The sequence below is a fragment of the Quercus suber genome, unplaced genomic scaffold (genome assembly GCF_002906115.3).
Source record: "Quercus suber isolate HL8 unplaced genomic scaffold, Cork oak 2.0 scaffold_141, whole genome shotgun sequence".
NCBI lineage: Eukaryota > Viridiplantae > Streptophyta > Magnoliopsida > Fagales > Fagaceae > Quercus > Quercus suber.
Window position 1 is genome coordinate 1,075,132 of NW_027069602.1, and position 27,342 is coordinate 1,102,473.

At 34.8% G+C, this 27,342-nt stretch overlaps 2 protein-coding genes across 10 annotated transcripts; both read right to left on the reverse strand.

Annotated features, from left to right (window-relative positions):
* Positions 1-2,946: 2,946 nt before the first annotated feature.
* On the reverse strand, positions 2,947-5,310 carry LOC112039822 (receptor-like serine/threonine-protein kinase At2g45590). The gene has a single exon (XM_024072728.2). It carries the CDS (start codon positions 5,087-5,089, stop codon positions 3,068-3,070), a length of 2,022 nt encoding a protein of 673 aa, XP_023928496.1. The 5' UTR covers positions 5,090-5,310; the 3' UTR covers positions 2,947-3,067.
* An 8,852-nt stretch (positions 5,311-14,162) lies between these two features.
* On the reverse strand, positions 14,163-27,073 carry LOC112039784 (calcium-dependent lipid-binding protein). 9 transcript variants are annotated; one of them, XM_065776770.1, is made up of 14 exons: positions 26,956-27,073; positions 26,673-26,819; positions 26,397-26,541; positions 25,291-25,392; positions 24,682-24,732; positions 23,737-23,857; positions 20,292-20,413; positions 20,061-20,159; positions 18,803-18,883; positions 18,631-18,716; positions 18,119-18,344; positions 15,615-15,779; positions 15,019-15,417; positions 14,163-14,406 (listed from the first exon to the last, which is right to left on the reverse strand). In XM_065776770.1, exons 3-13 carry the CDS (start codon positions 26,499-26,501, stop codon positions 15,043-15,045), a joined length of 1,533 nt encoding a protein of 510 aa, XP_065632842.1. In that variant the 5' UTR covers positions 26,502-26,541; positions 26,673-26,819; positions 26,956-27,073; the 3' UTR covers positions 14,163-14,406; positions 15,019-15,042. The 9 variants fall into 9 exon arrangements, with proteins under 9 accessions (XP_065632842.1, XP_065632843.1, XP_065632838.1 ...); XM_065776771.1 differs by having other exon boundaries at positions 14,163-14,409; XM_065776766.1 differs by having other exon boundaries at positions 14,163-14,417.
* Between the last annotated feature and the right edge of the window lie 269 nt (positions 27,074-27,342).

Consider the following 27,342-nt stretch of genomic DNA (forward strand, 5'->3'; position numbering starts at 1 on the left):
AGAAAAAATGAGTAAAAAAAAAAAAAACTATATTTAGTCCACATAAATTAATGACTTATTTTTAAAGATTATTTTCCACTATTTTTATTTTTTTGGGAAAAAACCTTTATCTTACATTAAGCTAAATAAGGAAAAGTAAGAGATTATTTTTCAACTCATTTTAAGTTGCTACCAAACATAGAAAAATGAGATAATTTTATAAAGAAATTTTTTTTTAAATGACTCATTTTTTGAAAAATATTATCGCCGAAACAAATAGAGCAAAAAAGTTTTTAAAACCTTTGGAAAAATGCTCCTAAAACAATCATAAACTACCACTTAATTAGCTGACCCCTTCAAAGAGGGCCACATAATACCTGCTTCCTTTATGGAGAACATTTTTCAACTAAGTATGGAAAAGAGAGATATCGGGAGGAATTGAATCAGGTACAATACTTTTCTTTTTCTCACAATTTTTTTTACATTTTTAACATTTTAACTTTTTTTTAATATATTTAATTTAATGGTTGAGATTAAAATTTTTTTTTTTTTAACTTTCAATCTTAGTCATTGATTATAATTGCATCAGGTGCATCTGATTTCATGCAACTAATTTCAATTATACCTGGAGTAAAATACTAAAAATTGAAATTTTTATTTTTAACTAAGTTGTGAGAGATGATCTCAATCGTGTTTCTCGAAGCCAACACACTTGAATAGCCATGTGGCACACAAATGGGAAGAGTGCATTGTACAAGTGTCTCGACTATCGACTACACCATAAAGGCCTTTCATAATGATGGAAAGTTGGAAACCCAAAGTAAATAAAGCAAAGGTGCTTTTGAGCCTAACCATGCCCACGCCAGGCTTAGTATTCAGAGCTCAAACATGAGGCCCTTGACAACTCAATTATCAGACCAGTGACTATTTAGTAGCAGTACTTTGCGCCAATTAAGTGGTTGAATCCATTCCTGGAAACCAGATGTCATGTCCCACTGTCAGAACCTAAAGAATCTTTCTTATTGCCACCTTCCCATACCATTATCCTCACAATTTGTTACAAGATTCGATCATTGAATCCATATCAGCTAAATAAACGTAAGAGCTTCTTATACCAAGGTGTAATTGGAAATTGGAATACATTGAGCATCAACAGTAGGATATTTTGGATGCAAATAGCAAGAAGCAGACTCGTAATTTAGACTGTACAACAGATTTTTGTATGCTAATTTTCAACATCAAACAATTGAGGAAAAACCCAATTTGTACTTCGCACAAAATCAGCTCCTTGGTTCAAAGAACAAGTACAAAATTAGTACTGAAATTTGCAACAAGTCTTTACACTATACGTTGCATCAATTGCAACATGGGTTTGGATTCTGTCAAGTGAATTTAACTATTTGAGAATTGGATATAACGACACGTGTCCAAAATTGGTCACATGCCCTATTTGGTGATCCAGTGCACCCTCGCAATACAGAAACTTGTAACACAAATTCGCAAAAGGCAATGTTCAGAAGTCATTTTAGATTCTAAAAAAGAAATATTCCAACTAGAGCTGTCATCACTGTCAAGAATCTCACAATCAATTTAATATTAAGTCACAAAGCGCATTAAAACTCCACGTTAAAGGAGATTTTAAAAGTCATTACATATAGCATAAGGCATAACACATATTCTAGAGTAAGGAATACAATAATTAATCTGAAACTCAATTTCTTGCTTCCTTCTCAACTGTTGAGAAGAAGAATATATGCACTTTCGTTGTTACACCTTTCCTCATACTAATTATAAGGATAAGAACCATGTTAAAAATTTAAAATACACACCCTAGCTACCAAGTAAAGGCTAATATGAGTCAACATAGTCAAACACTCAAACAGGCTTGCTGTATATATCAAGAAACCAGGTGATTTGATTTGATATGGAGGGGCTGTATTCTTCGGTATCCTACTGAGCTGTTGAGAACACAAGGAAATCATACTTGCCCCCGCCGGTTAACTATGTGGTAGGTAATTTGGAAGCTCAATAATAGAGACTAACACGAGTCTTGTTTAAATTTGTTTTGCCCTTTATGGCAGCTAACATGAGAGTTAAGACTAAACATCTAATTCCACCACTATTTAAGAGAATTATTTAGGCATATAAATAAGTGAGCACAGTACAACTACCATATGTTTACCTCATGACAAGGCAATGGATTATAGTTCTTTTACGTAATAACATAGCAATTTGTAATCAGAAAAGGCCATATTGACCTTGTGATTAGAACTTAGAACTCCAGAAGGCATAATGTTTCACCCACGAAATTGACATTGACCTTTCTCTCGACTCTGTTTATCTTATTTGTTTCAGGCAAAGTAAATAAATTTAGGTAAATGCAACTCACACACTGTACAGAATTGATCCCGTGATCTCTCCCACTACTTTTATTGAAAGAAAATATGCATGAATTAATCAAAGATATGAGTGCAATCCAATCACATTATCGTTTTCCCATTTACATGGGCAGTGGAATTCCCACTTCGCTCAACAGTGACAGCAAATCACTTTGTAAAGTTGATGACTGGGGCCAAAGAGCTGTTCCCTTCTACTGAAATTGATGCTCTTTTGGCATTAAAATCAGCCAACTTTCAAAAGGAAGCAGACAACCAGAAAGGGTAAATCTTCCCAGGGCCCCATAGGTCCTAAAGTCATAAAAGGCAAGCTGCTCATTCGATTCTAGTCTCAGGGCACTGAAAAAATTTGTTAAGGTGGCCTCACCATTTTTAAAAGTAAAAGAAACGTCTCCAAACCTCTTTTTACTGTTAGACCTGGGATTCCTAAAATTCAACAACTAGTGGGAGCAAAAGACAAGAGTGGGTTGCGCCTAAATAATAGCTCTCCAAAAGTTCATAACGAAAAGAAATTTGTAGGCCAGAGTAGTTATCCAACTAATGAAGCAACAACAGCTCTAATTCATCAATATAAACAATAAATTTTTTTTTTTTTCATTCTTTTTGCATCAATTTCTACAAAACATGATAATTAGATAACGCCCTACAACAGTACACTCTACAGTTAAATGAAATTGGCAAACTAACATAACTCACCGGGCCTTCTTCTGGGACTTGAACGGGAAATTTGAAGGTGGTGAAGGTGAAAACTCAAATGGCAGGTGGGGTGGCTCAGCCTCACCAGATAACATACCCACAATTTCTTTCATTGTAGGCCGTTTAGCTGGCGATTTCTGCAAACATAGCAGTGCAATTGTAATGCAAAGCAATGCCTGCTCCTTATCCAACGAATGAATTGACAAATCAATAAGGTCCAAGAGCTTCCCATTGCGAGCAAGTTGCCTAGCCCACGAGATCAAATTAGCCCTCTCGAATTCTGACATTGGTGAGGCCGTGACTTGTAGCGGCCTCCGCCCTGAAACAACAACCAAAAGCAAAACCCCAAAGCTATAAACATCGCATTTCTCTGATAGCAACCCACCACCACCATATTCAGGAGCAATGTAACACACGGTTCCTCTCATACTAGGCGTGCTACTAACACCACCACTCTTGGGTATATCTCCATTACCCCAATCTTGACTATTTCTTCGACAACTTCTAAGCTCTCCACTTAGTCCATCCAACCACCAATCAATGCTACCTCTACTACTCTTCCTCTTCTTCCTCCCTTGTACAACCCCCACATCCTCAACCTCATCATCATCATCGTCCTTTTGCCACCACATTTCTCTATTACTACTTGAACCAAGCGCTCGTTTTTGCTTCTTCTTTGTCTTCCTTGAAAGCTCCTCACAAAACTCTTCCTTCCACCACTCCCTTGGCTTCCTATTCTTCTCTTTCCTTCTCATCCTTTCTTCATCCAAAGACGCCCACCAATCCAATCTTTTCCTCTGCTTCTTCTTATTCTGTTTCTGTTTCTGCTTCTGCTTCTGCTTATCCTCGATTTTCAAGGCCGACCCATCATTCTCAACCGAGCTCGGCGATGCAATCCATTCATTCTTAGGCCTCTCTTTCTTTATCTCACTCCCAATCCACTCCATCACATAGTCCTTCACTCTACCCGATTCAGACCCACCTCCATTATCTTGCTTCCACCACCAATCCCTCTTCGAACCCCCATTTTTTCTTCCATTCCCAATCAAATCCTTGCCACTATCATCAAGACTAATCTTATCGAAAAACCCCTCCGATGTGCTTGCCTTATCGACACCACCTTCAGGCGAAACCACCACCGCCACATTCTCCGGCGAGGCCTCAGAATCCAATATCCTAACCACACAACTGTCCGGAGATCGATCAACAATAACCTCATCGAACCCAGTGGCCACACTCTCAGTCTCCTCCAAAATAGACCCGTTATCCTCAGCAACCTCGACCACTCCGTCCTTCTCCAAAAGATCCTCGGTCTTCAACCTCGCTAAACCGAAATCTCCAATCTTGGCCTTGAAATCAGCATCTAACAGAATATTACTGGGCTTGATATCACCATGAACAACCGGTGGAGAACACAAATGGTGAAGATAAGAGAGACCCTTTGCGATATCGACAACAATGTTGAATCTTTTCGTCCATTCCATAAGCTCAGCACATTTCTTGTCAAGCAAAGCGTCTTGCAAGCTACGGTTAGGCATGTACTCGTACACCAGAATGAGTTTCCGGCCACGACGGTCAGAGGAGAAGCCGAGGAGAGAGAGGATGTGTGGACAAGAGAGAGAGGAAGCGATGGAGAGCTCGTTGTGGAACTCACGCTCACCTTGGAGAGAGCCAGGGGAGTCCATGAGCTTGAGAGCTAAGGCTTGGCCAGAAGGCAGAGTGGCCTTGTAGACAGAGCCGAAGCCACCGTGGCCTAGGAGTGTGGAGGGGGAGAATGACGAGGTGGAGCGGCGGAGGAGGGAGTAGGAGAAGCGGCGGCGCTTTTGGTCACATGGGGTGGTGCGGTTGCGAGAGAGTTTGCGGTAGAGGAGGAGAGAGAGGAGGAGGAAGAGAAGGATGAGGGTTAGAGTTAGGAGTATAGGGAGGAGTATGGGGAGGAGGGGAAGGCGGCGGTGGTAGTGGTGGTGGTGGTGGCGGTGGTTGTTTGGTGGTTCCGGTGGTGATGGGCGGGATGACATGGTTGTAAATATGTGGGAAATGGAGGGGGTGGAGTTATAGAATTGAGAGTTTCATTTGGTGAGAGAGAGAGAGAGAGAGATTTTGGCTAAGGCTAAGGAAGAAGAACCGAAGAAGAAGAAGAAGAATGATACTGACCGATAGCTATCTATCACAACTCTCACAGCTCAGTTCTTCACCGTAACTCAAACTTTTGTTTTGCTTTGTTTTGTTTATTAGGGTCGCTTTTGTTCATTATTACTTTTTTTATTGTTCATTATTACTAAAACGACTATACATGGGAAGATTATTATTTTCAGTTGAAAAGCTTAAAATTATTTAATTGCCTTTTTTTATTGAGCTTAAAATTAATTGTTAAAAGACGTCAACAACAAAAAATATTAATTGCTAAAAAGTAAACTCAACAACAACAAAAATGCCTAAATACAAAAACACCCCTAGGTTTGAATAAATTGCAAAAATGCCACCATAGAATTTCAATTCTTCTTTATAACTCATTGAGGTTTTCTATATATGTCAAATTGACCCCTGAAACTAGTTTAGGTTAGCTTTTATAAACAGAAAAATCACATAACTATCACCTGACTAGTGGAGAGAATCATTTGGTGAGTTTTCTTTACGTCGTCATATGATGGCCACATGATTTTTCTGTCTATAAGAGTTAATCGAAGTTAGTCCTAAGAGTCAATTTGACAAATATAGAAACTTAAAGGAGATAAAAGAAAGAATTGAAACCTTAATTGTGTTTTTGCAACTGTCACTAACCTTGGGGGATGTTTTTGCATTTTGACCAAAAAATTAGTATAAATAATCTCCTGGAACAAATACATAATACATACCTTAAATATTTTTTATTTGTAAGTTTCAATTAGCACAATTGATAAAGTCTCTTATCGTTAAATAAAAAATCTAAGTTTGAGCTCTACCAACACAAAATAAAATAAAATAAAAAAATCGATTGGTATTTTGCCCTAATGATAAGAGCAATCATCATGAAGTTGACACCATGAATTGATATTCTAGTTGTGGGAGGAGGGGGCTTAAAGAATGAATATTACCAAATAGGTTTGGACCAATGAAGCGGTTGGACTCAACTACTCATTATCTCAAGCCCAGCACAATAAGGGCTATCCAGATAGTGAAACCAAGGAAGTTGACTCGCCCGAGGAAGTTGAGGAGTATACACCCCTCTAGAGACTGTAAATGAACTACTAAGGCCGTATGACTGAACACTGAGGAAGGAAGTAGAGATGTGCAAGCAACGCAAGGAGGAAGCTTCCAGATAAAGTACCTATCATCTCCACATTTAATACACTGCACCAACCCAGCCAGCCATATAAATGACAGAATGAACCCTAAACAGTGTCCCCACACCCTGCATCCTATCCTACCACCACCAGCAAAGCAACGGGGAGACAAATATCCAAGGAAGGATCAACCACCCTCCAAGTGGAAGGTAAGGATACAATCCCAGTAACTATATATAGTAGGAAAAATCCTCCTAAAGGGGGACTAGAGAAATAGAAAACACAAAAAGAGAGAGGAATTAGGAATTGTATAACCAAAAGATTTGTTATCATAAGAACAATTGTTCCTTAAACAGCCTGAGGAGAAAGCTTGAATAATACTCCTTACTTTTTCTTTCTACTAATCTCTTCTTAAACTATTGGCTTAGATATTTCTTTTTCTTTAAATTCACCAATTGAGGCTACTAAGGCTCGAATGGTTGATCTTAACAATCCATTTTTACAAATAAATTGCATTGGGCTTACATTTCAACCCATTCTTATTTGACTTGGGTCTAGTTTCTTGTGTTGCCCCCTACACTAGCATATCCATAAAATTAAAATTAAAAAAAAAAAAAAGTTTTTGTTTAATAGATAAATAGTGGGGAAGCTAGTCTCACTTAAACCTTTACATATCTCAAATCTCAAAATTACAACATAATGTTTTTTTTATAATAATTTGATGGTTGAAGAAAGGGAATTTAAACCTATAACATTATTAATATTAAAAAGTGTCAAATAATGTACAAAACTCTCCTTAGCATAATGAACATAATCATGATGACTATGACCCAATGGCGACTATGAAGCTATAAGCTATGACTAACAAAAATTATCAGGATATGAGAAAAAGTGGCAAAACTCACGGAGCTCAATGCGAAGGAACTATTAGCCAGCGGTTTCATTAGCTGCCACGTGTTGCTCTCTTATTGGAGTGGAGTCTGATTTTTATTTTATAAATAAAATAAATTTCCCAAATTTAACCTTGTGAGTTTGAGTTGGTGTAGTTGTCATTTACTAATGAGGTAGAGAGTTGGTCGAATGTAGATGTAGTTTGGGAAAGGCGAAAGGCCACGCGCCAAAGTAAATCACGTGGGGATCAGGTATTATTTGAAGTTTTATTATGAGTCCACCTGTTAGGCCACGTTCGTGGGGTCCACACCAAGTCTATAAAAAACAAACCTATACAGTCACCAATCCAACGTGCTTCTTGAGGTCGCGTGGGAGTTGAGTTGAGTTGAGTTTTTTTTTTTTTTTTTTTTTTTTCACAGATAAAGCAAGTTGAGTTGAGTTGAGCTTGTTTTGTATTTTGTTTTTGTATATATAAAAAGTACTAACAATTAACTAATTCCTTTTTCGTAAAGTGTTTCTGAATGGGACTGACTAGTGACTACACACATACCCACTGTAGCTCTCACTAGCTTCGTTCTAGGATTCTTCATTTCTCAACTCTCTTTTTTATTTATTTAAAATTTTTAAATTAGTTACTGTGGGAAAACAGTCAATCCTATTAATATATTGTTAACCCCAATAAAAAAATAATAATAGGCCCATGGTTAGCAGAAAACAATATTAGGGTGACTTTTGGGGCTTAGAAAAAAAAGATTGGTCCACCGCCTGAAAGAAAGATATAAATGTCAAAATCTTGGTAAAAAGCCTGTTTTTTTACTATCATTGACATGTACAGTTTATTTTTTAAAATAAATTATTTTAATTTTATATTAAAAATTTTTATATTTAAAAAAACACAGTTTAAGCTAGAGAGCAGAGATTTGGAGAAGTAATCCAAAACAATTTGCATAGAGACAAAACTTCCTAATCTCCTATTTTGAATTGGCATGAAAAACAGAAAAAGGGTAGCCTGCAAATATAATTTTTCTAAAGGCACTTTTATGTGTTAATTTGGATGTTTTAGCGCGTTGGTGTCTTTGTCAATGGGTCTTATGTACTGTTTATAGGACCTACAAAGTTATCTGATTCAACAAAATTTTCATTAAAAGTGGGTTCCACATATTATTCACATATTTAAAAATTATTTTTTTATAATATTTTCAGTTTTCAGTAATAAGCGGTATCCAAACAGACCTTATATTGAAAAAAAATAACTTAATTAAAAAACTATAATAATTAATTAATTTGAAACTTCTGCTCTGTATAAAATAACCAACAATTGTTTTAAGATGTAACAATATAACAATGAAAATATTGGTTATAAATGTTTGCACAATGTAAAAATGTGAGTAAGATTATGTTAGTGCATTTTAAATTAAATTACGTTAAAACTTAAATTAATTGAATATTAATAAAGATGTGAGTTATATGGGAATTTGTTAAAGAAAGAGTTTGGCATGTATGTAAGCTAAATTAAATTAATTAAGAGGAGTTATCTAAACTAATAAATAACATGTAGGTTATGATAAGGATTGGAAGACTTATATATATATATATATATATATATATTATTTATATTTATATTTATATTTATAGCTATGCTACGGACTAATTTCATATCAAGAGTGAAGGAAGAGAAAAAGTTAAACCAAAGAGCTCTCTCTTCTTTTTCTATAATGTAGGGATATTGGGCCCAAGAGTTCATTATCCATTTGTATGTTGGGCCTGTGGCCCAAGCTGAGAATAAGGGTTGTCCGAGGAGGAGAAATCTTTGTCAAAAGAGACTGTGTTAATAAATAAATAAGTTAGTTGTAGTCATAATGGCCCAAGAGAGTGGTCCGAGGATGAATGCCTCCTCGGCTAATAAAGGCCAATGTCAAAAGAAATGGCTTTCAATTCAGCGGAATGTTCTAGGAAATTCTGTTTGTATGGATAGGCATTGCAAAAGATAGGACAGTGGGAAGTCCTAAAATATCTAAGGAGAAAACTGCTACCACTGTATTAAATACACGCAACTAACTTTTTGCCTGCATTAATGTGGAAGTGACACATGAACAGTGATTTTCAGCCTTACAACTATTACATAAAGACCTATGGAAGGTGTTGATAGGACAAGTATCAACACCAGCTATCTGGCATGCATGTGGAGGAAAAAGATGAAAGGAGAAGAGAGTATAAAAGAAGAGAGAGGCAATGGGAGAAGGGATCGAGAAACAAAGAAAAAATTATTGTAACATCAAGAATTGACTTTGTAATCAAATCTAAAAGAAATATATAAGAACAGATCTCCTTGGACTTTGCCGAAGACGATTTTCTTCATCATAACCCTATCTATTTACATCTTCTTGTCATCTAAATCTACTTTTGTGTTTGTCTGATTCATTAGAGCCTAGTTTTTCAACTCATTATCTACAAATTCATTGTTTTGGGCTTTTTGGACCTAAGTCCATCTATCCGTTGGGCTAGAGACTCAAATCTGGTCCTTACATATAATATTTGTGAGTAGTGTGTGAGAGTGAGTGAATTCAACAATTTTCCTAAACACTTGAGAGATTTTGGGCCAAAGAAAGGTGTTTCTTCTAGAGGAATTTTGAGCTCAACCACTTATGCAAAGTTGGTTTAAGCTACACAATGAACTATTGGGTTGTTGTATCCTGGAGGAAACAAGTAAAAAGTGAATTTCTGCTGCATCAATTTTTAGGCTTTTCCAACTGCAAAGAGCTTGAATCTCCTTAAAGAAAGTGAGATTTCCGTGCCTCAATCCGACATTGTTCGTTTTATATTTCTATTTGTATTGTAAACAAAATATCATTTTCTTGGTAATTTCTCCAATGGAATGTTCAAATAAATTGAACATTAATACCAATTATGAAAATGAAAATGTGAAAGATGTTCTTGGAGACAAATTAGAAAATAGAAAATTAAAATAGTGACTAGATGAAAAAAAAAAATGTCTAGCAAGACATAAATGCATGCTTAGTTTACACATCTATTTTCCAGGAGCATCTTATTTGAACAAGTTGGTACGTTCTAGTATTTGTATTTCTAATAAAGACATTTAATGTTCAAATCTACCCTCTCTCTACTATTGAATAATAATAATAAAAATTTTACACACCTGTTTATGGGAAAATAATACTTAATCCCTTTGGTTTTATTCTCTGTTTTATTTTAGAATGTTCTAGAAATATGGAGTTTTCAAAATCCAATAAATATAATATTGGCGTAAATGCACTTTTAGTCCCTATATTTTTACTTTTTTCCATTTTAGTCCCTACATTTTATTTTTTCCACTTTTAGTCCCTAAATCAATTTACGCATTCTATTTTAGTACTTCAAGCCCCATTCCGCCACTAATTTAACAGGCAAACTAACGGATGAATAAAATAATAATAAAAAATTTACTGTAGTGTGCCACATCATATTATAATTTAAAATATTTATTTTTCAATTTTAACAAAATAAAAAATATGAGTTACTTAGATCTATATTCATCTTCAACAAGAACACCAAAGAACACAATCCCAGATTTTAAACATAAGAACACATGCCCAGATTTTCTTGCATTTTGCCCTTTCTTGTCAACCAAACACAAACACAAATCAATCTCCAGCAAGAACACAAACATAAACCTAGCAGCAAATCTTCTCAGATTTTCTCAAACTACAAAACACAGATATACAAAATCTCAACTCAAACCCAGATTTTCTCATCTTTCAATCAACAACGAAACCTCCAACAAATAAAATTCATAAACCCAGAAACCAAATTCATAAACCCAGAAAATTCAGCATAAAAACACCATTAAAAAAAAATCATAAATTCCAAAGCCCCCAAATCTCTCTCGCACCCAAATCTCTCACAGAAAAAAACATAAACACCTAAACTACAAAAAAAAAAATCTCACAATGGAAAAACCCACAACAAGCTCAACGTGTCAACGGGTCAACTCGTCGCAATCGGCGATATCCATTGCCGCCGATTTGCTTACCTAGTCGCTCCGTCGTGGATTTCATAGTCCTTAAGGGTGAAATGGTTAAAAGTCCCTCCGTCGTAGATGTTGTACCATTTCTGGATCTAGATCTTGTCGTCTCGGGTACCCGTCTGCGCCGCCACGAGTGTCTTCAGGTCTCCGATGGTGTTGTCCTCGTTGCACTTCACTCTCACCTTCTTCCCTAGCTGATCATTCAACACCACCTCAATCATCTTTACTAGATTCAACCTCAACCTTCGATTTCCAAACAAAAAAAAAAATTATTTTCTTTCAGTCAAAAAGAGGGTTTCTGCAAGGCCACCATGGCCGAAGCTTCCTCCACCTCCAATCTCTCTACCACCCAAACTAAATCTCACACACTTCAAACACTTGAGACCCAAAACCTTATCTGAGTCCATCTCTCTCTAGACCTCGGCTTCTCTCTCTTTGATCCAAAACGAGGCACAGCCTCCCTGTTCCACCACAAAACTCAGCCTCCCTCTTAATTCCTCTCATGGTGAAGCCTCTCTCGCTCCCTCTCTATCTTTCTCAAGATCGGCTTTGGGTGGTCCTAGGTCAGATTGGCTTTATAGGTGGTCCTGAGTTTCAGATCGGCTTTATGGGTGGGCTTCAGATCGGCTTTGTGGGTGGTCTTGTGTTTTAGATCGGCTTTGTAGGTGGGTTTAGATTTGGTTTGTTGGTGGCCCTAGGTTTGTTGCGGTGGTTCTACAGATTTGGTATTCAATTTTGGGGGGCTTTTGGTTGAAATATCTATCGTTGTGGTTTCTGGTTTATGAAAAAAAGCAGAGAATTTTTTGTGTTTTTGGGCTGGAACCTTTCTTTCTTGGTCTTCTTGTTGGGGTCTTCAAGTTTTATTTTTGGATCTTTGGCACAGAGGAGAGGAAAAATTTAGATTAATATTTGTGTTCTTTATGTTTTTTTAAATTTGAGTTTGTGTTTGGATCTGGGTTTGAGCTGATTGTGTTCAATTAGATCTGAATTGATGTGTTTTATTACTTTTAATTATGTTCTTTTTCTTTTTTTATTTTGTTAAAATTGAAAAATAAATATTTTAAATGATAATATGACGTGGCATGCTACAGTAAATTTTTTATTATTATTTTATTCATCTGTTAGTTTGCCCGTTAAATTAGTGACGGAATGGGGCTTGAAGGATTAAAATGGAACGCATAAATTGATTTAGGGACTAAAAGTGGAAAAAATAAAATGTAGGGACTAAAATAGAAAAAAGTTAAAATGTAGGGACTAAAAGTGCAGTTACGCCTATAATATTTATAACTTCCTTAATTTATTAGCTAGTTGATACTTTATTTCAAAAGTTAATAAAAAGAAACATGTTGGAAAACTCAATGACTTTTTTTTATTTAAAAGTTAATTTATTAACAAAAACCCCATACACACCAAAAAAAACCTTACAACATTCTTACAGGCATGTATTGTGATTTATAATTTTTTTTTCTCTTATTTTATTTTATTTTGTATTGCGGCTATAAGATATCTTAATTTGTTATAAAAACTTTGTGGAATATGTAAGGACCATCTGCATAAGAACCCATGCATTGAACCATTTTTTCTTAAAAGGTTAGATTCTTCTATTCACAGTTAACAAAATAAGACTTAAGGAATATTAACACGCCCCCTTTAGTTCAAAAAGTAAATCTAATCCACAGAATGCCATCAGTTATCCAAATCCAAGAATAATTAAAAACTAAAAAAATTAACAAAAAGAAAATGGAAGGGTGAGTTGGTAATTGTGAGATGGGTTTTGACTTGTATATAGCTTCGTTGAAGGAATCTAAAGAGTCTAATAATAGTATAGTAGATACGAAGCAAAAAAGAAAGAGTAGCTTTGCAGCTTAAACGAGAGGAAAAGGTCAAAGAAGATAGCAAAAAAACAAAGAGAAAAAGTTGAGAAGAGTTAAGAGTAATGAATTGAAACTGAGATCATGTGAGTCCCACTCCATTACCACTACTCCTCCGACCTTTTTCACTATCTAAAAGTTGGAACCCACGCTTGTCGGGGGCTGACTCCCTCAGAGTGAGAGCGATATTTCCCAGATCCGCTTTGTTTTTTTTGCCGATTGAAAAAAAAAAAGAATTTTAGGAGTGGACTCATCAATCCCACAATACGTAACAGTAGTAAATAATATCACAAGTATTACCAGAGTCTTGCATAGGTTATCGTTCAAATCACTCATCAAGTGAAACAATTCTAAAACTCCTACCATGAAGCCACGCCACGGTCCCAAACCAGCTTTTGTTAATTTGTGATGATGATCTCCAAGAATTTGCTCGCTCTGAGATATTATTTTCTTTGTTGATCAATTTGGTTATTGGTGGCCTTATTATTATCTGATACATTGTCATATTGATATTATCTCCTCAAGTCCCACCCTGTTTCTCACACTCATGACCCACCCACCACCCAGATTGACACTCACACATCACATGGAAATATTCCCTGCGGGATTGTCTGCGATACGTACCACCTTTCATGTGGTTGGAAATTTCTCTCATCTATTTTGGCCTTTTGTTATGAATATTCAATACTAGTAGACTAGTAGTACTTATAGTTATAGATGGTTGATGACAAATTTGGCTGGATTATTAGGATTTATTTATGGTTGAGGCACTGGGTTTGGTATCTTATCTTATGCATTTATACTTTGAGGTGGCAGAGGCAGACAACAGGCTTTTCATTTATGGACTCACTCGATTTCACGGGAGATATAGGAATGGACTAAAAATCACGAGGGTGTATAAATCTTTGGGCCTAGTAGTAAATACCAATTGAGCTCAACAATACTTTAATTAAATTCAATTCGACAAAAAAAAAAAAACACATTTTAATATTCCTACCAATATAAGTTTGTATTTATGATGTGTATTGTAGCAAAAAGAATCTAAAAAACATCAAGGCAGATAAATCTCTTCTTCCTACTGATGCAGTACTTTTATAAAAACCATAACAACATTGCTATTACTTAATCTAAATTGCTGAAATTCCATCACATCATCCAACAGAAGTCCTAATTATCTAATTACAATCTCTCAAAACATTCTTTGGTACACTTCAGCTTACCTCAGCATGAGTACATGTGAGAACTTCAAACAGCCACACCTTTCACCATTCAATCTCCATCTCCGGCTGCTTAAATACTAAAGGAGAAAAAAAAATCATCATAATTTCAGTAGAAAACACACAAGGCCTTTAATGAGGGAGACTAATTGCAAACTTGAAAAGAAGCATAGCAACAAACTCAATATATGCCTCAGGAACCAGTGGGCTAGCAACCAAACCAATAGAACATGAAATCCTTGAAAAGTACCAGAACTAATAGATAAGCAGTGAGTTAAAATGAGAAATCTCAATGCAAGTTCTAATGGACATTTGTTTTTGCCTACAGTTCAAAACGTGGTTTTTTTTTTGGAATTATTTGGATTAAGTAGCAAATGTCGCCAAAAAAATTCAAGAATTATCCATAAATAATTTCATTCTGACAAATTTAATTAAAGTGAACTAAGGTGGAAGCCAAAAGTCGATTAAACATATTGACGTGTATAACGTTTGAAAAATTATTAGTAAGCAAGGTAGAACATGATCATGATTACAAGATGATACAGCTGAAACCAAGAATATAAACAATATGTTATTTTCCACACCAGCATATAAAACAGGATCGAAATCTATTGCAAAATAAGCAAAATAATTTATCTCTATCCAGTCATTAAAGCATACACAAGAGGTCAGACCACATACTCCAGCAGCAATTCTGCAGGAAGCCTACTGCAGCTTGGCATCACCATTTTCTTGGACACTAGTCACTGGAGTTGTGGAGCCACTCTTCCTTGATTGCCCTGTAATGGTTCGGCCCATGAACTTTCCTGCTTTGCTCAGTCCACTGCCAACAGCTCCAAGACCAGTTCCCACAAGCCCAACTCCAGCACCAACACCACTTCCCACAAGCCCAACTCCAGCACCAACACCAGTACCCACAAATCCAACACCAGACCCAACCAGTGTCGCAGCTCCGTCAATTGCGTCCATCGTACTCCCTATAACTCCCGCTTCTTTCAGTTTCTTTCTTGCTTCTAGGATCATCTTCTCTTCTTCTAGAGCAGCCAACTGCTCTTCCTTGTTAAATTCGTGGTATAAGACCTAAAATTAAAAAAATAACAATAGCCTTAAATTAAAAAAATAAAAATAAAAATAAAATTTTATGAAAAGAAGGGACGTGACCCCCTGCATAGAATACATAAGATGTGAATGAGAAATTTTTTATAATTATATTGCAGGCCTTTCTTTAACATACAATAGAAGACACATCACTAATAAAAATGAGAAGCAATTTCTACCTTAATTGTAAGAGTCCCCCTATCCTTTTTATCCTTTATTTTCAGCATGTCAAGTGATGGTTGTAGTCTCAAATCAAGCTCTTTCTCGGTTTCAGCTTCTAGGTCATTCAAAGTTAGCTTTGCTATTCCCAATCTCTTGTCTTGCCCAATGTCCTCATCAAAAACCTGTTGGAAGAGTTCAAGAACATTAGTTACATTACTAGTAACAGAGGTATGAGATTTACAGGTTATAGGCAGAAGATAATTAGGGAGGGGGGGGGGGGGAGGGATACATATTGGCAACTCAGCTACATATAGAGATATATGGCCAGACCATAACATGAAAATAGCAGAGTTCCTGTAATAGGAACTGTTATAATTCAAATTAGGCACTTATAATTCAAAGTAGGCACACGTAAAATTGTATCTATGATGGTAAGCTGGTAAGAGGTAATGCATTTTCCCCTGTAAAATTTATGTGTGACTGTGCAAGCATGAGTCTGTGTATGTAACAACAGAACTTCCACCAGATATGACCAAAACTTACATCCATGAGCTCAAAAGATCCTACAATATAGTGTGCATTATATTTGCATGTCTGTTACATCTCTTCTATCATTACCTTTTTTTTTTTTGGGGGGGGGGGTGGGTGGGAGGGGGGATAAGTGATAAGTATTATTCAGAAATAGTGAGGCATGAAACTAAAAAATGGAAGCACAATGTGTGCAACCCCACGCCCATGCAAAAAAGGTACATAAGAAAAGAATTTCAATTGCTCTAAAGATTTCTCAGTGTCATTAAACATGTGAAAATTCTGCTCCTTCCACACTAGCCACATCAACATGAGTACATGATGGCACCATATTCCAGACGCCCAAAGAATGTTTTCCAAATCCATTCCTCTGACCACAAAGAAGGGACGATACTGATGGAGGCATTACCCATTGAACCCCAAACATCCAAAAGACTTCATTCCGCAATGCAAATACAACATCACAATGGAGCAGTAAATGGTCCACTGTTTCTCTGCTACAACAAAATAAGCAACACCAGCCCACTAATGAAAAACCCCTCTTGTTGATGTTGTCAATAGTGAGAATTTTACCCCACAATGCTGTCCAAAAAAATAAAGCCACTCTCATAGGGGACTTAACCCGTCCATACATTCTTCCAAGGGAAATAATTTCCATTGGTACCATGGATAGCCTTGTAATAGGTTCAAACATTTCTTGAAACTTGATTTAGCTATCCCATGCTTTCCTAGTTCTTATAAGATATCCACAATCCACTCCTAACCCTCATCCAAAATGCTAAATTTCAGGAGCTCAAAAGTCCAATTTATTGACCTGTTCTTTTTATCTCTACTAAGTTCCCACCATCAATCCTACTACGCCTCAGCTCCCAGATAATGGCTGAGCAAAAAAAAAATTGTTTGGGGAACCATGGCTAAGTTTAATCCTATAAATATACACAATTGGAAGTGTAGTTTTAAAGATCTAGTTATATGTGTCCTAGGGTTGACAAATCTTTAAATTTGGGTTTTTATTTAACAAGTTATGGTCAATTTTATATCAAAGGGCAAACCTGTAAATTTTGAAATCCCTGCAAATTAAGGGTTTTGGTAGTTTACTTGAGTTTACAATTTTCTAGTAGATCCTAAACCTTTTCTTCCCTTTATCTTCTATTTTCTCCCTTTCTCTACTCTCTTTTCCTCTTCTCTTTCTTGTGATACTATTCATGGAGGGAAGGGTAGCATTGAACCGTTCTCAAAACTTCAAGGACAAAATTTAACAAAAAAAGGGAGTGGGGAAGGGGCTAAATTGGACTCTGATATAGAGTTTAGGAAGCAAAATAATAGTTGGGCCTTGAGTTTAATTAAAGTAGGGGTAATTTGGCAAATTCAATATTTTATATAATAAGTTGTATGCCTACACAAGAGCCTTATGAGTCTTTTTATAATTTTTTCTAGAGTTTCCTACTTGTTTTAGTGGTTCTTTTTAATTATTCAAGAGATTTAGGGCCCGTTTGGTATGTGTGTTTAAAAAACAGTTTTCAGTTTTTTTGGAAATACGTGAGTAAAAAAAAGTGTGAAAATACGTATAATGTTGTTTAAAAACTGAAAAAATGTGTTTGAACTCGCGTACCAAACGGAGCCTTAGAGTTTCTAGGAAAAAGAATGCCAATAGCCTATATAAAAGCCTTTATATAATCTATCAAAATTCCAGCAACTTTTATTAAACCTTTTTAACTTTTATGAGTGTGATTGCCTTATCCTTCCTTACATATAATTGCCTGGACTTTCTAAACCACATTTCTACCATTAAAACATAAACAACTCAGACAAGTTTGAAAATTTCTTAAAAAAACATCTGCACTCTTTCGTACAAGTTAAATTAAATAAACAATGTGCACTAAAAATGAATCCTACTAACCAAGAATTTTTAGATTCTAGCAGAAGTACAATACTAAGAGAAACGGCAGAAGAGTATAGCAAGGCAGAAAAAGGAGTATTAGTGGATCAAAACCTCAAGTATAAGGGACTGTGTCTCCTTGTCTTCTGCAATCAAGTCAAATGTTTGATTCCAAACAGGATTCAGATTGTTATCAACAACCTTTGTTTTGACCTTGAATAGTGGCCGAATATACACAACAACATAAGGATCAGATTTTCCAATCATTTCCATGTTCTTCAAATCATTTGCTTTTACGATTGTCAAGGTAATCTTTCCCTGTGGTTTAAGCTCTAATTCACTGCATAAAAAAGAAAAAAGAAAAAAAGGCACACTTAACTAGCTTAACATTTGTGATGAACTGAACACACAAAAAAATCATCTAAATTCAACCAATTTAAAGACAACATATATTTGAACATAAATGAGTGAAAAGGAGGAGATATCCACAGGAGAAACCCCATTAACCAATTTTGAACTCTCTGGCTCTCTTAAGATAATCACTTGAGTAGTTTTGCAGCAATTTGAAACCTCAAAATAAAACCAAGCAGACAGGAAGGAACAAAAAATATATGATTCATGGTTACCTTGTATCAACAGGTATACCACCAATTGGAACAATAATCCTATGGGGCCACTGGAGCATATCTGTGACAATCGTATTGACAGTATCCTACCAAATATAGTGTAAACTGCATAATGAGTCTAAGTAAGAATACAAAATCAACCAGGAGGGCTAGATATGAAAATAAAACTTACATCAATCATATCTGAAATTCCAGGGATGGCTGTTAAGCTACCACCAACAGCTTTCAGAGTATAATCAATTCTAGGCTTCGGCTGATTAAATGTAAATAAGCATTAGACAATTTTAAAACAACAGTAACTAATTTGAAGAAGAAGAAGAAGCGAAATAGTAACTATGCTCATTATTTTATTAGATATAATCTCACTAAAACCATAAGATGTAATAACTTGATTGCTTAGACTGAATTTGATAGAAAAGCGGGAGGATAATAAGATAATAATTTTCTCCCATATGCATTTGGATGGAGGGATGGAAGAGAGTGAAGATGGAATGTTGATGTCAATTTCCTCTGTTTGCTTGAGAAAAAGAATAGGAGGAAAGAAATAATAATTTATATCAATTTGCTATTACACATTAAATAAAAGTTTTTAAAATTTTATTTTACAACATGAAGTTTTATAATAATAATAATTAATCATGTAATACCATATGGTATTAAGTATAAAATTTGAAAACCTTATCCTAGTTCATTATTGCCTTACTGTAGTTCATTGTGTAATGTATTATTGTCGTTTTATTTATTTTCAGATCCCACTTAATATTTTATAAATAACAACAAAATCATGCAAATTGTATTTTTCACATTTGAAAAAAGTTGAAATATTAGCAAAAAAAAAAAAAGGTGAATTAAGAAAAAGGAATTTGAAAATCGGGGGAAAATTGGAAATACAATGTTGGAAAGCAAGAGGATAGAGGTAAAAATGAATTTGTCATCCCTTTTTCCATCCTTCTTTATTCATATCTACCACACAGTAGAAAACTCTCCTCCCCCTTTTCCACTTTTCAATTTCAATCCTCCCTAAAAAGTATTCTACCAAACCATTCCTTAGGGAGAAAAAGGTGGGAAAGGAAAAAAAAATTGATTTATCACTCCAAAGAGTTTATTAAATCTATGCACGCATCATACCTTCTCCATTTCCAATTTCTACTCCATCAAACTTAAATCTCACTTACATGATGAAGCTACTTACATTTTCTGGTAACACGATAATTTCTATGCATAAACACTAATTTGGAAATAACATGTATGCCACAGATACATGAACCCCACTTCCTATTAGATACAGGTACCTGTACGGCTGTACAAGATTCAACAGTAGTACAACCTGTACTAGAGTTCTGGAAAAGAACTTATTCAACAAATGGAGGACAGGTAAATAAAACCTTATTATATATTTGCAAGCAGTTCAAAAATCTTCTCTGACATACCTCAGAAAGTAGGGCAACAACAACAGCAGAAATACAAGGGATCTCTTCAGCAAGTTGGAAAATAACACGAGCAACAGTGAAGACTTGAAGATCCTTCAACTGAGGCAGATGGCACCATAACAGTATTTAATTCAATACTATATACAATAACTTGAATTGTTAAGGAGGAGAAATTAACATAAACTTATATCCAATACAAATGATATTTTTCAAAGTTGATGATGCACCAACCTGGATGGGTATTGAAGCAACAAGAGCAGCTTCAACGCCTAAAATGATGCTTGTATCACCACCCCACCTGAAATCAATATCCATTATAATCTGACCTTCCTTAAGACTCTGAACACGTATACCTGCATTGAAATTCAATGGACAATAAAGTATAACAGTTACATCACATATTTAAGGGGAAACGGGAAATATATAGGGAAAAAAATTCAGAAACTTGATAACACTTGAAAAATGAAAATTTACTCATTAATTAAAAAATATATATGCCCCACCATTGATCATAAGAAAGAAAAAACAAGCACAACATGATGACTCTATAAGCTGTAAATGTATCTTAAAGAGCAATATATTTCAAAGACTATAGATCGTTGAGGCAAACTTGCCTACATTGAAGTTAAAGTGTACCTTACAGGGTACAGCATTCTTGGGAAATCAAAGATGTTAAGGAAAGAATAGATTACTCTGATTCTTCAATTGAATAAAATAGGCACATTTAATTTTGCCTATTAAAGTCTCATTTAATCAGAGAATCTTTTCTTCATGTAGAACATTTTTGTCTTTCTTGTTTTGACCTCCCTGAGCAAATAGTTATTTTTTTTTAATATTTATTTTATACATGATAGAAATTCTAATCTAACCTAATCTAAGTGTATAAGTGTCTCAGTTTTAATTAGCAAATAATCTGACTTCTTGATAACAGAACAAACTTCAAGCACTTCTCCCTTATTGCCAACTTTTTCTAATGTTTTCAAGATTGGAACTGAAGCTATGCTCTTTTCACAGAGAGAGAGAGAGAGAGAGAGAGTACTTTGATAGTTGATATTCACCAAAATAAACAAAGCACACTGTAAAATAATTGTGATAATTTTTACAGGGAAAATTATATATATATATATATATTTATTTATTTATATTTCCCTTAAAAATACTCATTTACCATTGACTATATATTTTGAGAGACAGTTGAAGATCATCTACGCTATGTTTGTTTCGGCATAAAATATTTCCAAATATATATTTTCTGCATTTCCTGGTAGTTAGTGCAACTGAAAATCTTAATAAACAGTAAAAATAACTTGCAATCAATGGAAATTAACCCAAAAGAGATACAAATGATTTATGCTTCTCCATATTACACAACTTCCCTTCCCAACAAAAAGATAAAAATTAAGTTAAAAGCTCTCAAGTCTCAATGGTAATTAGTGCAAACACTAGATACAAAACCCCCAATCACACAGCTCAATGATAGAGGCCTAATACTCTTTGGACCTAATTAATGTTGATTGATGCTAATGGATGCTAAAATATTTTGGATTATTTTTAGGAATTAATGTTATTGATTTTATTCATGTATTTAATACAATTGGTATTTTTTTTCATGCTTTTCCAGCTTTAATAATACTTTTTCTTACCTATCAAAAAAAAAAAAATTGGTTACTATTTATTTCCTTTCCTTGATGTGACTTCATAACTCTATTCGAAGGCCCCAGAACTTAGTGTTGGTGAGTTACTGAGTTTTCATTTTATTAACAAAACTAGCTTTGGAATTTTCCTCCAATGGCTTAGTGTTGACTCCAGATGACCTTAGGTATTTGATTCCTAGGACTTTTATCTTTCTTTTCACCACTTGGTGCTAACTCCAAGCAACCCTAGTGCTGACTCCCAAGTTTCATCTTTTTGTGTTCTTCTTCTTCTTTTATCCATTCCCCACATTGTCACCTTTGAAATCGCTTTGTGTATCATTAGTAAGCTTCTCTCTCTCTCTCTCTCTCTCTCTCACACACACACCCCATAACCACCAATTTGCCATCCACCAACATCCATTGAATGAAGCCAATGTGATCAAATCAACAATCAGAATCAAAGCCAGAGTAATCAGTCGTGATCAAGATTATTATTATTTCTCTTCTTCTGAATTTTCCAATACCGCAGATTGGATTGACGGTCAAATTTATTTTTTCTTAAACCTAATCATTGGTTCCTCTCTTGCCACTCTCTACACTGATAGTAATCTTAGCAGAAGTAAGCAATAATGGTTGACCATAAACATATTTAAAAAAAAAAAAAGAAGAAGTTGATTTTGGTAAATAATAAGTTGAAATGAAGCTGATTGGAATCAATCTTGAATAGATGTATTAAAAATGGTAAAAAATAGCATTTGCAATTCTCCTCACGATTAAATACAACAACACACACCTACAGGTGGATTTGCTAAAATGCATTTAAGGGGAAAAAAAAAAAAGAATAAGAATTATGAACAATATAATTGAAGATGAAATAAGCAACTAATGAAAGCTCTGGATTTAGGAAAAAAAGAAACAACAACAACAACAAAAAAAAAAAAAAAAAAAAAAAAAAAAAAAAAAAAGAATTATGAACAATATAATTGAAGAAGAAATAAGCAACTAATGAAAGCTCACAGTCTACCTTACAACTAAAAATATCAAAACGGAAAAAATCAACTAGATAAACCAAAATCGGGATATTGTCATATTACAGGTTCAGCTCACAACCATATAACTAAAATCTGGAGTATGAAATTTTAGTAGATGGCTCCCAAAAAGAGAGAGACCAGACAGTTGAGATCATTTTGTTTATTTGGAGCAAAAGGTTGATGATTTTTTATGCTTGTGAACTAATGAACATGTGTGTTTTTAAAAATTAATTTTTAGGTTGATTTTTCTAGTTGCTCTATGTACTATTCATTATTTCAATGAAATTTTTTTATATAATTATATGGAATTACATGAAACGTTAATGATTTTCTATGTGAGATAATAATGTGCACTTTCAGGAACATTTGGATGCAACCAATTATAGGAAAACAAATCATTTTCCTTGAAAATATTTCCAGTCCAAAAAAATTAATATATCTTACACCAAAGTGGACAGAGCGTTATATATTAATCTTTTTAGTTTTCTACCATACAGTTGAAGAAGAGATAAGGATATGCAAGTATGGATCCTTTTCTTTTATCATATCGAGGCTGAGTTAACAAACAACCTAAATAGGTTTTAAGCAAATAGGAAACAAATGGAAGAGAAGATCTGAACAACAAGAGAGGGGGGAGGAAGAGACAAATGGGAAATTGGCTTTCCTCTACCACCTTAAAAGCTGCTTAGCTAATAAAGAGGCAAATTTTCATTCACCTGAAAAAGGGGCAAGCAAACATACTCCTAAGGCGGTGGTGATGTACACTTCAACCCTACTTATAAAAACATTTTAGGACTTAACAGATTTATTAACCTCCTTCAATAAAAATTCTAAAAACTTCTTGCGTGCAATACATTCTTAAAGAAATGCAGTAAAATTCAGTAAGAACTAAGAATTAAGAAATGTCTAGGGTATCTCTATGACATAAAACTACAGCAGTCAAACAAAAAGGTACACACACATACACATTGAGAGTGAGAGAGAGATCTAAAAGTAATTAATGATTCATACCTTCAATTTTGGGAGCCACATTACCAAGGGACAATTTGTTGAATTTCAAAGCTGTAATTCCAGGTGGTCGGTATTCTTCAAGAAGAGGTTCAACAGATTCTTTTATAACTATTTCTGCTGCCTGAGAATAAACACATCCAACAACTTTGATTTAAATATTTCATAAAAAAATTACACATATGGTTCCAGCACGGTTGCTTAAATTTCTTCGTGCTCTATTCTTCTACCATACATAATTTTCCCCCTCCTCCCCCTTCATGTCTGCCTCATCCTCTATGAACAGATTTCATTAATTTATCCAACAAACACTCATACACATTTCAAAACTAATTCCTAACTCCAATAAAGTTTAGGATAGCCAAACTTGGTCCTGGGATCTACAACTGATATTTTCATATCTGTGAAGTAATAGATAGAAGAAGACAGTCTTTCATATATAATAAGTGAGTAGAAGGGAATAGAAGGACAAGTACCCACTACAATCACTTGAAAGAAAAGTTGCTTGAAAACCAATAAGCTATCTCAGAAATTCTATTTTGCATCATGAGACCACATAAAAATGCATGAGGCCCACATCAGCTTTCACGACCACATTCTTTTATCTTATATCAGCCCCTAATATTTCTTCAATTATAAGATTATTTATTCTTCGTCCATGGATGGCCCTGTGGTTCCACAGGCAACACAATAATTAAAAGTCAATTTTCATTTTTCAGTCAAGACAACTAGAAGCTTAGTGATATGTTCTTCACTAATTAAAAGACAATTGACTGCCACCTTGATTAGTACTATTTACAACAATTAAGAGCCGAAAGTGAGCAAGGATGCCAAACTTAATGACTGCATAATTGTTACATTCTAACCGAGAAAAATATCTCACAACAATTTGGTATACAACAACAATATGCATATTATCTGACAGGGGCAGCAAGTGAAAAGGCTTACATCTGCAACATATGGCCACATTTTGCTTAGTTGCTTGTTCAGCCATTTCACCTGAAAATGCCAACCAAAGTATGTCATAAAGTGGACCAACAACATCAAGCCCCATCAAAATAATTTCACAAAAGAACAAACTTTTTTGAAACATTGCCAAGCATGATTAGCTTTAAACCTCGGAACTGGAAATGAAGAGCTTAACTCAGACTGCCACAGGTATTGCAAAGCCAAATAATTTGTTCAATAATGAAATGAACTTTTTGCCATTTCAATCTCACTCTCTCTCTCTTTTCTTTTTAATGTTGCTAGGATCTAACTTGAGTTTTCAGAAACTTGAAAGTATAAAACTGATCACGTTTCTAAAATCCTAAAGATATTTAAAACACATTGCAATTAAAAGCAAATCAAATTATGTATTGTTTCCTTTCTGTTCATCATAAAAAATAATATTGGGAGGGGAGGTGGGGGCAGGTCAAACCCGTGACATAGGAGGGGAGAATTTTCATAATTTACAAAACAGAGGCAAGTTCTGCTCAAAAGGTTGGAAAAAAATATTAAAACCATATCAGACAGTCAAATAATAACAACCATAAAAAAAATATAACAAGAACCAACCTGTTCAAAGACAGGGAAAGATATCCATTCAGGAAAATTTTCACCGCAAATTTTCTTCAAATCTTCTCGATCAAGGGACCCAAGGAGTTTTATATCAACAGCCTACAAAAGAAAAGAATCATACTGGATATTTTGCACCAAGTGAATGAATTCCGCCTGAAATATGAAGTCAATCTTTAGATATACATGCCCAATCTTAAGTTTTTTGCATTTCAACAATATTACATTCTTTTTTGCTGCTACTCATTAAGTGCATTTTATCCCTCTTTCTTTCCTAATAAGTTAAAGGTAAAACAACAACATTTTTTTGTTGTTGATAAATTGTTACTAGCAGGAGAGGAGGGATTTGAACCCTAGTTCCCCTCATAAAGGAGACCAATCAATGCCATTGAATTACAAGGCTCTTGAAAACTACTTAAAACTTTTCAGCCATAGTAAAAACTAAAAAGATCTAATGTTTGCAGATCTCGTACCTCACTTCCTTCTTCTTTTTTCTTTCTAATTATTCTTGGTTCTAATTGAAATGCCAGCTCAGCTAAAGCTGCTGAAAAGAAACCCACTAGCATCAGCAAGCAACAAAGGCCCCAGATGAACGGTAACTACTTGGCTCCAAGAAACAGGTCTAACAAGATAATTGCCTTATTGTGCACATCTTCTATGCAAATAATCCGACTTCAGCTTAACAACCTTTAGCAATCATTTACTAAGGGTACCCCAAACACCAGTGTACATGCTTAGTGTCATATATTTCGTTCACAACCAATCCCAACCCAGAATTGACAGACAACGTAAAATTTAGTCACTCTATTATGTATTGTTCCACAACATATTCTTGTTGTTTACCAAACAATAAAAATACACCTGAAAATGCATTTGATACCAGAACTAACAGAAATTGCCATATTTAGCCGAAATTTAACCATCACAGAATAATGCTAAACTTGAAATTTTTACAATCCAATTCTCTCTCAAGATATCTCTAACCTATCAAAACAATAATCACTCAAACCACAAATTATTTAACAACAAAAGGAATTCAACAACAACAGAAAATTAGAACGAAATGAAGCTTAAGACGATCCGAATTATCGTAAAAATTGACATACCTTAGCAATTCGCTTGGTGCTTCGGTAACGCATCATGTGCTTCCACCCAGCCATCAACGCAATCCCGAACACCATCCCCATGAAAACCCCCGAAATCAACCCCATTTTCCTTTTTCTTTTCCTCAGATTCCAATCACAAATTCCTCTGCAAAAAATAAATAAATAAATAAATCACCAAAAATTCATAACCGAATTTCAAAAAAAAAAGAAACAAAAGGCACAAATTAACAAACTCATACATGAGTGTGAGAGAGAGAGAGAGAGGCGTAGACTAACAGAGAGAGTAACTGACGAAAAGGAGAGGGAATGGATGAGGGAGAGAGAGAAATAATTGTGAGGTTTTATTTTTTCACTCTAGAAAGTATCGGTTTTCTCTTTTAGGGTCTGGCACTGGCTGGTTCTAAACGTCGCAATCTCGGAGAGCTGTGGGAATTCATTGTAAGCTTTTATTATTATTTCTACTTCCACAATTTTGGAAAAAAAAAAATACGATTTATATATATATATATATATATATTACGAAGCATTTGCATTCAATTTCAATGCCTGTAGGCCATACCATAGAGAAGAGAAGAGAAGTAGCCTCTCTGTCTTCTCCTTCAGCCTTTTCGGTTTGATACTTACAAAAAGTATTTTCAACCGACAAGTTAGAATATATAACTGTATCGTATGTATTAATTTGTAATTTGCAATTTGTAATTACATTTTTGGCCCGTTGGGTTCTTTTACTTTGTGGCAATATCCAAGCGGAAGACCAAAAGAAAGCCAAACATGCGAGGGATAAAATTGGATACTTGTTTATAAATACTATAAAAGTATACAGACTTTTCTTTCTTTTTTGGGTGTTTCTACTATTCATCTCCAGTGCGTGGGAGTCCCGTGTGCTTGTGTTACCGACTTGACATCAAATTTGAATTTCGCAATCCAAACAGCTTTTTAACCCTTT